The 13,032-nt window shown below is 41.9% G+C and overlaps 1 protein-coding gene across 4 annotated transcripts; it reads left to right on the top strand.

Annotated features, from left to right (window-relative positions):
- The first annotated feature begins 16 nt into the window (after positions 1 to 16).
- Positions 17 to 12,885, top strand: kics2 (KICSTOR subunit 2). 4 transcript variants are annotated; one of them, XM_079652926.1, is made up of 5 exons: positions 17 to 56; positions 3,793 to 4,062; positions 7,996 to 8,284; positions 10,070 to 10,534; positions 11,989 to 12,885. In XM_079652926.1, exons 1-5 carry the CDS (start codon positions 32 to 34, stop codon positions 12,341 to 12,343), a joined length of 1,404 nt encoding a protein of 467 aa, XP_079509052.1. In that variant the 5' UTR covers positions 17 to 31; the 3' UTR covers positions 12,344 to 12,885. The 4 variants fall into 4 exon arrangements, with proteins under 4 accessions (XP_079509052.1, XP_079509053.1, XP_079509054.1 ...); XM_079652927.1 differs by having other exon boundaries at positions 3,793 to 4,050; XM_079652928.1 differs by having other exon boundaries at positions 41 to 61.
- The last annotated feature ends 147 nt before the right edge of the window (positions 12,886 to 13,032 follow it).

Raw genomic sequence — 13,032 nt, forward strand, 5'->3', positions numbered from 1 at the left:
ACCAGATCTGCTTGGGGGCCGTCGCTTACCAATGAACTCACGCGTTGTGATTGGCTGTACGGTAATCGCACGCTGATTGGTGTAACTAGGGGCGCTGTTAGTCTGTTAGTTTGTGTGTTTAATTCCCATGCATCAAGGTTATTTTCATGTATGTAATTGTTTTTCCTGCACAGTGTAGAGTCTTGTTGTGATGAGAGGGATACAGATATTTCATAAAATAAACGTGCTCCCTCGAGGTGAGCTACAGAATTGATATCACAATTTAATGAGCTGATCACAAGTTGTCATGACTGATCCAGTCATCTCGATGAGCGTTCGGGCTGTGAATAAACAACTTGTGTTTTACTTTTAGGCTGTCTGAAGGTATGGACAGCTATCAAAGCTACTATACATCACATTAAGAACGATGAACAAATGAAAGTCGGACACAAATATATAATTTAAATGATTTATTGAAGTTTGCAATGTTTTGAACAGGCATCCACACAGTCACCTACTTTGTAATGTTCGATACCTCCCTGTAAGCGTCACGATATCGGCCTCTCACCCACAACCTCACATACGAGTACTGAATGTCATCAATCATTTAAATTATATATTTGTGTCCGACTTTCATTTGCCTGTCCCACTGTTTTGGCCCAACTTGACCCACTCTACCATGCTGCACTGCGTTATATATCAAATGCACCCTATAGGACTCACCATTGCACACTGTATAGCGTAACTGGATGGTCCTCACTTACTATGCGTAGGATGCAGCATTGGTTTTTATTAATGTATAAAGCCATTTTAGGAAAGCTTCCACTGTACATATGTGCCAGATTTGCTCCAGTTTGTGACTTTTACAACCTCAGAACCAGTGCCTGGATACGGGTCCAGGTTCCTGCTGTGCGGACTGAGGCTGGGAAAAGGAGTCTTTTTTATTATATTATCTTGGAATGACCTTCAATCACGCCTCAAACTGACGGCACTTGTTTCTATAGCCTGTTTGAAATTGAAGTGGTCTGAGGTCCTTACCACCAGATGCTCTTGCAGTAATAGGTAGTGCCTTTCTTACTGTCCTAATGTGCACAATGTAGTAACTGCTTTTTTCGTCTTTTGTTTTCTTAGTTATGTTCTCTGTATTTTATATATTTGTGTTATGTGCTATGTGTAACGTTGCTGCCTTCTTGGCCAGGTCAGCATTGTAAATGAGATTTTATCTCAATGCTTTTGTATCTGGTTAAAGAAAGGTTAAATACAATAAAAAATAAATTACATAATAAATATCTTTGGATGTTGGGCGAAAAAAGCAACCTGAAGACAGCACCTTGCATTTTCCCCCTTTTTTGGAGTATTTTATAAACTAAATTATTGATTTTTAAATTGCTGCCGGATTAATTATGAACATAACTGTTAGTTGCAGCGAAACAAATATGCGTTCTTTGCCAATCCACCAAAAACAACTTGTGAGTCGGAGGGTTAAAATGTCCTCTGACGCAAGTTGTCTGTACAAAACGAAATTGAATCCCATAACACGCTCATGTAGTTTTATAGAGTCAGGTCTTATAATAAAACATCACGCTCTCACAAAGACCCTTTGGAAGAACCCTCATGTGATTGAGAACATTCCCAGCTGCACCATCAGACTCCTCTGCATGTGTTTATCTGGTTATCAATTTGTGTTGGAACCATTTTCTCAGAAATAATTAGCCTTGAATCCCATGCAGTGGGCAAAGCCAGAAAATCAGGAATGTTCAGGGACTGTGTTCAAAAGAAAAAACCCAGAGACAGAGCTGTGATTGAAGCAGACACGAACGTTTTGACTTGCTCTGAAGTTTTATAGGGAATGTTTTTTAAGAGAAATGTCGTGCAACTGTAGATCAATAGGTTTGTGCATGTGTAAAATAATAGCTCCTTGTGTTCCGATGTTGAAATTGCGTGCAAAGCATGGTGCAAAGGAATAAAATGACCAGCCAGGGACTACAGATGATAATAAGCTTACTCGGGCACGTCTACATTAAGGTGAAAACTTAAATGTTGATTAATGTGCAATGTCTAAAACACAAAGCTAAAATAATATAGTATGTGAATATGTTTGCACCACAAGCTGTAAATGGACACATGTGTGGGAATATTTGTAAATGTATACCATCTGTTGAAGAAAACTGATGTTTTGATACGTTAGTTACGTTTTTTGAGTGCAAATAATTCGATTTTCATGTTAAAATGGGTATTTACATAAAAAAAGTTAATACAAATAGTGTAAAAATAATAGAAACAATCACAATTAGTGTACCCGTACAGACAGTAATCTCCACACAGATTTGTAAATAATATTTGTATAATAAAAAACCCAAACTGATGCCAACTCGACCAAACGCTTTTTGATTTGTTACTCTTCGCTTGCCGTAGTGTTTATATCCAATCTAGCCAAGATGGCGTCCGCCAGTTAGCCTGTTAGCTTGAGTAAGGCAAGTATTTAAAGTTATTGTCGTTTTAAATACATATTGTGGAAAATGTGTGGGTTTGTAATGGAAGGAATTGTTTTGAAATTATATCAAGAAGTTAAAAAGTGGGTAAAATGTGTGTATTGTGGTTATAAGAACGTATTTTACGTCACTGTAAAAAACGGTCAGTTAGCCGTTAGATAGCCGTTAGCTCACATTCACACAATTATTCTCGTTCTAAGTACATATTGAGGGAATGCAAAGGCATTATTGTGAAGGGATTTGAATTGAAATGATATCAGCAAATTAAAAAATGTGTTAGATTAGTGTATTGTGGTTGGAAAAACGTATTTTCTCACCTAGAAGGAATAAATAAAGCAATGTTTTTACAATTATTGTCGTTTAAAGTACATATTGAGGGACATTAGAGGTGTGGTTATGAAGGGATTTGTTTTTGAAATGATATTCAGCTGTTTAAAAGTCATTATAATTAGTGTATTGTGGTTTGAAGAACGTTTATTTCGTACCTAGACGTAACTGTCAATAACGGTTAGATAGCCATTAGTTTGGCAGAGGTGGAAGTAGAACAGTAATATCATCAAAATCTAGTGAAAGTAGCGACAGTAAAAGTAGTCATTGTGCAGATTGCTCCATTTCAGAATAATATATATGATATGTTTTATAATGATTGATCATGAAAGTGTTCTCAAAGCTGCTAAAGGTGCAGCTAGTTTGAATGACTTTGTACTGCAGGGTAGCTGGTGGATTTACTCCAGGTGGAACTAAAGTCTGATTTAACACTTGATTATATTTCAAATCATTCATCCACATCTGTAAAGTAACTAAAGGTATTAAATACATGTAGTGGAGTAAAAGTACATATCATAAAATGGAAATATGAGTAAATGTACTGTTAAAAACACCTCACTCGTCCCCGGCTTGATCTTCAATCTCAGGATCCATGTATCTGTGATCCTCTCCAGAATGGAAGTAGTCATCACATACAGAGCATCAGCTAGTTCCTGAACAGTGTCCTTCACATGCTGATATCCAAGAGAGGGAGTTCCACAGTCCCAAGATGGAGGAATAGAAAGCAGTATTCAATGTTTACTTCAGATTAGCTCCACGTCAGAAATGAGCATGCTTGTCACATGTCTCTCTCCATAGAGGCTGAATCATCATGTTAATCACATAGCTATCATATGCCTCAAACAGTCCTGATGCTCTTCTAGGTAATCACACATCCTGTCATGTTCACAGCTACAGTTGATACCTTTGTTATCATGTGACTCTCATGTTGGAAGAGGACATTCAGGATTTCCCCAACATGTACTTATTGACCTCTTCCCTCCTCTGTCTGCAGGTTCTCTCCGTGTGTTTTGGGGAGTTTCCGCCCAGATGTCGGAGGTGGAGGAGCTGCGTCCCGTCCCCCGGGAGAGGGCCATCTTGGAGAGTTTCTTCACGCAGCTCGGCATGTTCTCCTTCGACCGGGCTAAGGACTACGTGGAGAAGGAGAAGGACAGCAGCAGCCGCAGCGGGGGGGCCGTCTGGGCCTCGCTGCTGGGAGCTCTGGGACACCTGGCAGCAGCTGAGAAGGCCTACCACAACATGACATTCCTGGGTCAGAAAATGGGTAAAACATGGGGAATAATGTCAAATATAATCACAGGAAGTGGTGGAACTGGAAACTACCCATAGCAACGGTTGGCAATAGCAACAATGGTATCATCTTAAAGAAATAAGATTATTACATAAGTGTAATGTAGTACTATACTTAAATACTATTATGAGGTACTTGTATTTACTTTAACCACAATTCAAAGGTCAATATTGTATTTTCTCCTGCCCTACATTTACATGACAGTAGTACATAAAGTATACACGATGTGCTCCACATTGGCTAATCAGAACATTCAAAATACTCTTATATATATTTGTTAGTAATTAAAAATCAACAGACCAAATCAAGTTATTTAATATGAAACAGTAAAAATATCCTTTGTACACCTTGAGCACTTCCTTGAGTACAGTTAGCTGATAATATATAATGACATTTCAGAGACAAATGTTGTTCTTTTTTCTAAACTACATTTATTTAACATTCATAGTAACCTTTTACGCATAAAACACATGGTATGCTGATATGATGCTGTACTTTACGTCAAATCGACAGATTGTGTACTTTGGGTACCAACAGTTAAAATACTGTAGGATTACTAACAGGATAAAATACATAAGATATTTATTGTATTCTTTTTAGGTGAAATTAAGTTGAATCCTTTTAAAGTCTTATTTCCTTACCTCCAACGTGTGCGTTTCAGGTGACAGAATGCTAACACCAGGTGGCGCTGTAGCTCATGAATCCTGGAAGAAATCCATTTCCTCTCCTGCAGCAAACACTGATTTCTTCCCCCTCTTCTTCCTCACTTTTTATATAGGATTTTATATTATATTATATATTATATTTTATATATATATTTTTATATATTTTTTTATATATATATTATATATTATATATACCTCTATATATTTTATAGATCCTTACTGGAAAACGGCATGCACAAACAACATGGCATTCAGAGTCTTTAAGGATCGAACAGGGACGGGTGCACAAAGATAAGATAAGAAGTACTTTATTGATCTCTGTTTCCAAAGTTTTGATTCTCTGTCTGTTACTTTAGATGAAAATAAGGAGCCCCTCCCCACGCCCCTCTGAGAGACATTTGGTTACAAAGAACTCAATGGTGCTCTAGAGGAGATTCAGGTGATAAGGGGGGGGGGGGGGTTACCTTGGTTGCTGATTGGCTAATGGTTACACAAGACAACACATCGTTATGACATCATAAAGTGGCCAAAATCTGATCAGCTCATTTTCAGACAGGTTTTTATAGAAATGGATCAAAAAGAGAGAGAATCTTTGTTCCTGAAACTTTCAGAGTCTCTTTCCACAGAGGGGACACATGTTGATGTAGAAGAGACATGAAGAAGAGGGGACACATGTTGATGTAGAAGAGACATGAAGAAGAGGGGACACATGTTGATGTGGAAGAGACATGAAGAAGAGGGGACACATGTTGATGAAGCAGAGACATGGAGAAGAGGGGACACATGGTGATGTAGAAGAGACATGGAGAAGAGGGGACACATGTTGATGTAGAAGAGACATGGAGAAGAGGGGACACATGTTGATGAAGCAGAGACATGGAGAAGAGGGGACACATGGTGATGTAGAAGAGACATGGAGAAGAGGGGACACATGTTGATGTAGAAGAGACATGAAGAAGAGGGGACACATGTTGATGTAGAAGAGACATGAAGAAGAGGGGACACATGTTGATGTAGGAGAGACATGAAGAAGAGGGGACACATGTTGATGTAGAAGAGACATGAAGAAGAGGGGACACATGTTGATGTAGAAGAGACATGAAGAAGAGGGGACACATGTTGATGTAGAAGAGACATGGAGAAAAGGGGACACATGTTGATGTAGAAGAGACATGAAGAAGAGGGGACACATGTTGATGTAGAAGAGACATGAAGAAGAGGGGACACATGTTGATGTAGAAGAGACATGGAGAAGAAGGGACACATGTTGATGTAGAAGAGACATGGAGAAGAGGGGACACATGGCGATGTAGAAGAGACATGGAGAAGAGGGGACACATGGTGATGTAGAAGAGACATGAAGAAGAGGGGACAGATGTTGATGTTGAAGTGACATGAAGAAGAGGGGACACATGTTGATGTAGAAGAGACATGGAGAAGAGGGGACACATGGTGATGTAGAAGAGACATGAAGAAGAGGGGACACATGTTGATGTAGAAGAGACATGGAGAAGAGGGGACACATGTTGATGTAGAAGAGACATGAAGAAGAGGGGACACATGTTGATGTAGAAGAGACATGAAGAAGAGGGGACACATGGTGATGTAGAAGAGACATGAAGAAGAGGGGACACATGTGGATGTAGAAGAGACATGGAGAAGAGGGGACACATGTTGGTGTAGAAGAGACATGAAGAAGAGGGGACACATGTTGGTGTAGAAGAGACATGGAGAAGAGGGGACACATGTTGATGTAGAAGAGACATGGAGAAGAGGGGACACATGTTGATGTAGAAGAGACATGAATAAGAGGGGACACATGTTGATGTAGAAGAGACATGAAGAAGAGGGGACACATGTTGATGTAGAAGAGACATGAAGAAGAGGGGACACATGTTGATGTAGAAGAGACATGAGGAAGAGGGGACACGTGTTGATGTAGAAGAGACATGGAGAAGAGGGGACACGTGTTGATGTAGAAAAGACATGAAGAAGAGGGGACACATGTTGATGTAGAAGAGACATGGAGAAGAGGGGACACATGTTGATGTAGAAGAGACATGGAGAAGAGGGGACACATGTTGATGTAGAAAAGACATGAAGAAGAGGGGACACATGTTGATGTAGAAGAGACATGGAGAAGAGGGGACACATGTTGATGTAGAAGAGACATGGAGAAGAGGGGACACGTGTTGATGTAGAAGAGACATGAAGAAGAAGGGACACATGTTGATGTAGAAGAGACATGTAGAAGAGGGGACACATGTTGATGTAGAAGAGACATGGAGAAGAGGGGACACATGTTGATGTAGAAGAGACATGGAGAAGAGGGGACACATGTTGATGTAGAAGAGACATGGAGAAGAGGGGACACATGTTGATGTAGAAGAGACATGAGGAAGAGGGGACACGTGTTGATGTAGAAGAGACATGGAGAAGAGGGGACACGTGTTGATGTAGAAGAGACATGAAGAAGAAGGGACACATGTTGATGTAGAAGAGACATGTAGAAGAGGGGACACATGTTGATGTAGAAGAGACATGGAGAAGAGGGGACACATGTTGATGTAGAAGAGACATGAAGAAGAGGGGACACATGTTGATGTAGAAGAGACATGAAGAAGAGGGGACACATGTTGATGTAGAAGAGACATGAAGAAGAGGGGACACATGTTGATGTAGAAGAGACATGAAGAAGAGGGGACACATGTTGATGTAGAAGAGACATGGAGAAGAGGGGACACATGTTGATGTAGAAGAGACATGGAGAAGAGGGGACACATGTTGATGTAGAAGAGACATGAAGAAGAGGGGACACATGTTGATGTAGAAGAGACATGAAGAAGAGGGGACACATGTTGATGTAGAAGAGACATGAAGAAGAGGGGACACATGTTGATGTAGAAGAGACATGAAGAAGAGGGGACACATGTTGATGTAGAAGAGACATGAAGAAGAGGGGACACATGTTGATGTAGAAGAGACATGAAGAAGAGGGGACACATGTTGATGTAGAAGAGACATGGAGAAGAGGGGACACATGTTGATGTAGAAGAGACATGGAGAAGAGGGGACACATGTTGATGTAGAAGAGACATGGAGAAGAGGGGACACATGGTGATGTAGAAGAGACATGGAGAAGAGGGGACACATGTTGATGTAGTAGAGACATGAAGAAGAGGGGACACATGTTGATGGTACAGTAGGAGACCTTTGACCTTGTGCTGCTCTCTCTCTGCAGGCGGTCAGTCCTTCTTCAGCAGGAAGGACTCGATCCGCAGCCTCTACACCTCGCTGTACAACGAGCTGAGGAAGGTGGTGTCGGGGGGGCGTCACGGCGCTCCAGGCTCCGCCTCCTACCTGGAGGACCTGCTGTCTCACCTGTCGGAGCAGCTGTGCCACTTCACTCAGGCTCGCATGGACCTGTCCGAGCTCTACGAGAAGCTGCACGCGCTGAGCGGACAGAAGAGCGTCAACTCAGAGGAGCTGCTGAGCTCCATGCAGGCCGTCAGCTCCAAGTACTGCTCCAAGTGGGTACTAATACACACAAGTGGGTACTAATACACACAAATGGGTACTAATACACACAGTACTCCAGTACTGTGCTGATGTGCTTTACTGAGGTACTGTAGTTGAGTTTACCCTTTACACACTATATCTATTTTACACCTTAAAGTAATGGTTATTAAGTACTGCTCCAAGTGGGTACTAATACACACAACTACTACAGTACTGTCGTTGTGTGCAATACTGAGGTACTTCAGTTGAGTTTATTTTGACTGCACTATATTTCAGAGAGACATATTGTCCCTTTTACAAACTATAATTATTTGACACCCTGATTACTGGTCATTTGCAAATAAATAAGGTTTTACATTATTACACATATGATCAATTTATAAAATATCCTGATTTTGAGTCATTTTAGTCTTTTTACGTCTTATTTAAGTGACAAAATGAAGCATTTCAGATCATAAGTTAAAGGTGGGGTAGGTAAGAATGGAGAAACCAGCTTCAGTGCGCTAGAAGTTGAAAATACACAGCTGGAAAAAATCTGCCACTTCCTTACAGAGCCCCTCCTCCAACACACACGAACGCACACATGACCAATGAGGGCATGAGATAAGTTTGTGCACAGATGGAAGGCTGACAGGCAGGTAGGCCATCCAGTTACTTTAGCCGGGCCGGCTCAGATGATTGGTCGTGCTTTTTACAGCTCTACGGCTTCCACAGATTGTATGTATTCATTGCTATCTGGATGTTAAGAGCATTCCATGGAATATAACAGCGAGTGTTTCTGAAGTGAATTACCCCCCTTCAAGTGTTTCTACAAAAAACAAACCGACAGGACAGTTGTGTCTTTAGGACTCAAGCTTGTATTAAACTCCACCAAAGAACAGAATTAGCATCTCTAAAAGAAACGTCTTCCGTCTCCTTTACCCGCTGTGTCCTGGATTATAATTTATTATATCATATTCATTAATCTTGTTAGGGAGAGAGTGACATATCGGGGCTGGAGGAGGAAGACAATCTGCTTAAATCGCAAAAACACAAACCAACTTCTCCCTGGAGACGTGTCAGCAGAAACACACACACACACACACACACACACACACACACACACACACACACACACACACACACACACACACACACACACACACACACACACACACACACACACACACACACACACACACACACACACACACACACACACACACACACACACACACACACACACACACACACACACTGCGGAGAGAGAACACACCGTACATCACTGATATGAGTGAGCTCAGGAGGGTGCAGGTGAATCTTCACGACAGCAGACCTCAAGATATATGGGGAGCCTAAATATTGTGTGTGTGTGTGTGTGTGTGTGTGTGTGTGTGTGTGTGTGTGTGTGTGTGTGTGTGTGTGTGTGTGTGTGTGTGTGTGTGTGTGTGTGTGTGTGTGTGTGTGTGTGTGTGTGTGTGTGTGTGTGTGTGTGTGTGTGTGTGTGTGTGTGTGTGTGTGTGTGTGTGTGTGTGTGTGTGTGTGTGTGTGTGTGTATTTTTATAATTGTTTTAAGAATTGTACACATTTTTTAGATTTGCTAACTTTAACTATTTTATAATTTTTTATGTTTATTTCATTTTTGAAATTGGAGAGAATCAAAGTTACTGAATCAAAATGTATGAATAACATAATTCACATAAATTACACATTTGTCTCCGAGGTCTTTACAGAGTGACTCACCGACAAACAAGGCTTCAGTCACTACATTTGTTCTTCCTCCTCCTCCTCCTCTTCCTCCTCCTCCTCTTCCTCAGGTTCCACCACCCCATCCTGAGTCGAGTGGAGGAATGTTTCCAGACTGAATTGGACGTTGTTCTTCAGCTTCTTCGCTGCCAGGCTCAGATTTCCGAGTGGAGTTTCCTTCCCGCTCTGCTCAGTCTCCACGGCGCCAACTCCAAGCTGCTGGCCTGGGGTCAGTTGTTCCAGCGGCAGAAAGAGACCCGGAAGCACATGTTCGGAGGTCAGTCCCAGAAGGCCGTGCAGCCGCCTCACCTGTACCTGTGGCTGCAGCGCTTCCAGGTGTTGCTGCTCGCTAAGTTCGGCTTCTACTTCCACGAGGCTCTGAGCCGGCAGACGGCAGCCGGGGACATGAAGGCTCTGACGGCCCGCACCACGCCCGACTTCAGCGGGAAGATCTGCTCCTTCATCAGGAAGCACGACGCCAGCAACGTGTCGCTGGTGTTCGACAACAGATGCTCAGAAAGCTTCCAGGGACACGGGTACTGTCACTTTTATTATTTATTACTGGCGAAGCCGCACACAGAATAGTATTCGACATACTTACGTTTCTCATCTTATTCTCCTTCTTCCGTTTTTTTTCAACTATCACTCGGCTGGCCACAATTCCCACTCTTCATACATCATTTGGTGATCATAATGTCGGGACATTTGTCACGGCCGCACCGATATGCTCATTTAATCCAACAGACTTCCACATATAGCAAACACGAGTCATCAGGTGTTCATCTGGTATCCTAAATACTCTGGTAGGATATTTAGCTGATTGGAGTTACAGTTTTTTACTTAGAAGCAATAATGCAGCACAATATTGTTAATAAATTCTCTGACAGGCCGGGTGTTTCTCAATGTCGAGTAAAGCTGCTCCAGAGCCACTATTTCAAGCATACTACGTCATCGAGTGCCGACGAAGGACTGTTCCAATGTCCAGCATACTTGGAATTCTACCGAGCCCGGCGTACTTCGTAGCGAGAAATTTCGAGGCTGCACATGTGTAGACTCCGCGGTCTTAAAATCCCCACAATGCTTTGCGCACGGATCAATTTCCCCAAATCTGTGGCGGAAAATGTAAGGCGGGGCCTCTCATATGACGCACACCTGCACACTTGCTAGCCTGTTCCACTCTTCGTTTTCCGAATGCTAGGAAGGATTCTTGCCTCGCTTCTGAAGCAAGTGACTCGGAAGACATGCCGCTGTCTCTCGTTCGCTGGCAGGGCGTTGCCGTGGAAACGCTTTGATCTTTGAACACAACTGTTGGTCGTTAACTAAATCCAGTGGTCATCTAAAGATGTTCAGAAACGATGCAGGAATGTGGTGCAAGAATCCAAAAGTGTGATAGATAAACAGTTCAAATAGTCGTTGTACCTTAACAACAAACTAATACTATTAATACTTACTCAGCGGGGGTAACGTTAGCTTCGGGACGCGCACCCAAGTTTCATTCATACAGCCAACATTTCTCTGAATGTTCTAATTTATTCTACTATTTCAACAATTCGACAGTTTATACATCCAAAAAAAAACTAAATGAGTGGGAGGGCAGAGAGCTTATACCGCGTAGGGATGCAGGCGATTATTCTAATATTCATTACAGTCTGCATAATCGAAAATTATTTTTAAAATTCGATTTTATTTATATATTTTTTTATTATTATTTATGTTTTTTTATTTTTTCCTGGCTTAGTTTCAACCAAAATATAGACTAATGCTAATAATAGTAATAGTATTAATAATTGTAAATGGCCATTGGTCACACCACCAGTTTGTTTTACTGCGGGCGGCGGCGGCGGCGGGCGTCGACTAATCGATTATTATTCGCCAGGGCTGTCCGATTTTCGATTTTGATCATGGTCAGTTTCTGGCATCCCTAATACAGAGGAAGCCCCCCAGGAAAGTACCTCTTATCTTAACACCCATAACATGTCTCCTCCTCCAGGTACCATCACCCCCACTCGTACCGTGAAGCTCCTAAAGGCGTGGAGCAGTTTCCGGCCGTGGTGTCGCTGCCGACGGGCGAGCGGCCGCTCACCCATTGGCCGAACGTCATCATGATGATGGGCGACCGCGCCGCAGAACTCAACACGCTGGACAAGGTGGTTCACTTCTACGACGACAAGGTGACGAGCACCTACTTCCTGACCAGGCCGGAGCCACACTTCACGCTCGTGGTGATTTTCGACGGCAAGAAATCGGAGAAAGATCTTCACATCGCCGCTTTCCTGCAGGAGATCTCCGGCTCGCTGAGGAACACCAAGCCCTTCAGCTCGCTCAAACCCGGCTCCAAGGGGTGAAGAAACTGCCATCAGCAAGTACTAATACACACAATACTGCAGTACTGTACTTATGTGCAATACTGAGGGACTTTACTTCTACTGTGCTACATTTCAGAGAGAAATATCGTCCTTTTTGCATACTATACCTATTTAACACCTTAAATGAATAGTCATTTTGCAAATAAATAAGGTTTAACATTGTAAAACACATGATCAATTTATAAAATATCATGCTTTCACTCAGAAACTCAGCTTTTGATTCCTTTTAGTCCTTTCAGCTCCAGCCCGGATCCAAGGGCGAAAAGAAACTGCTCTCTGATTAATAACACGCTCCAGATGTTCTGTGGGTTTCCGTGGTCCAGCTTCAGGCCCTTGAGTTTCTGCGTGTCTATTATTTGTATTTCTTTGCATGCACATAAGACTGCAATACAAACAGACCAAAGACCAAAAATAAACTGTTGTTGGAAATGCTTAATTTAATTTAAATGTTTTATTCTGTTTACTTTACATTTGAATTGTCTTCATTGATCCAAGTTAAATAAAGCTTTGAGATTATTTCACATCTGGCTCAAGAAATGATTCACTGATTCAAATACTTCACAGCCCTAAATGTCATGTTGTCTTTTATTACTTTAACTTATAAGAATTTATGGTAAATATGACTTTGAATTGACATGTTTGGGGTTTTAGCTGTAAAACAAAGTGAC

Source organism: Notothenia rossii, assembly GCF_949606895.1.
Source record: "Notothenia rossii genome assembly, chromosome: 10".
In the NCBI taxonomy this organism is placed as follows: Eukaryota; Metazoa; Chordata; class Actinopteri; order Perciformes; family Nototheniidae; genus Notothenia; species Notothenia rossii.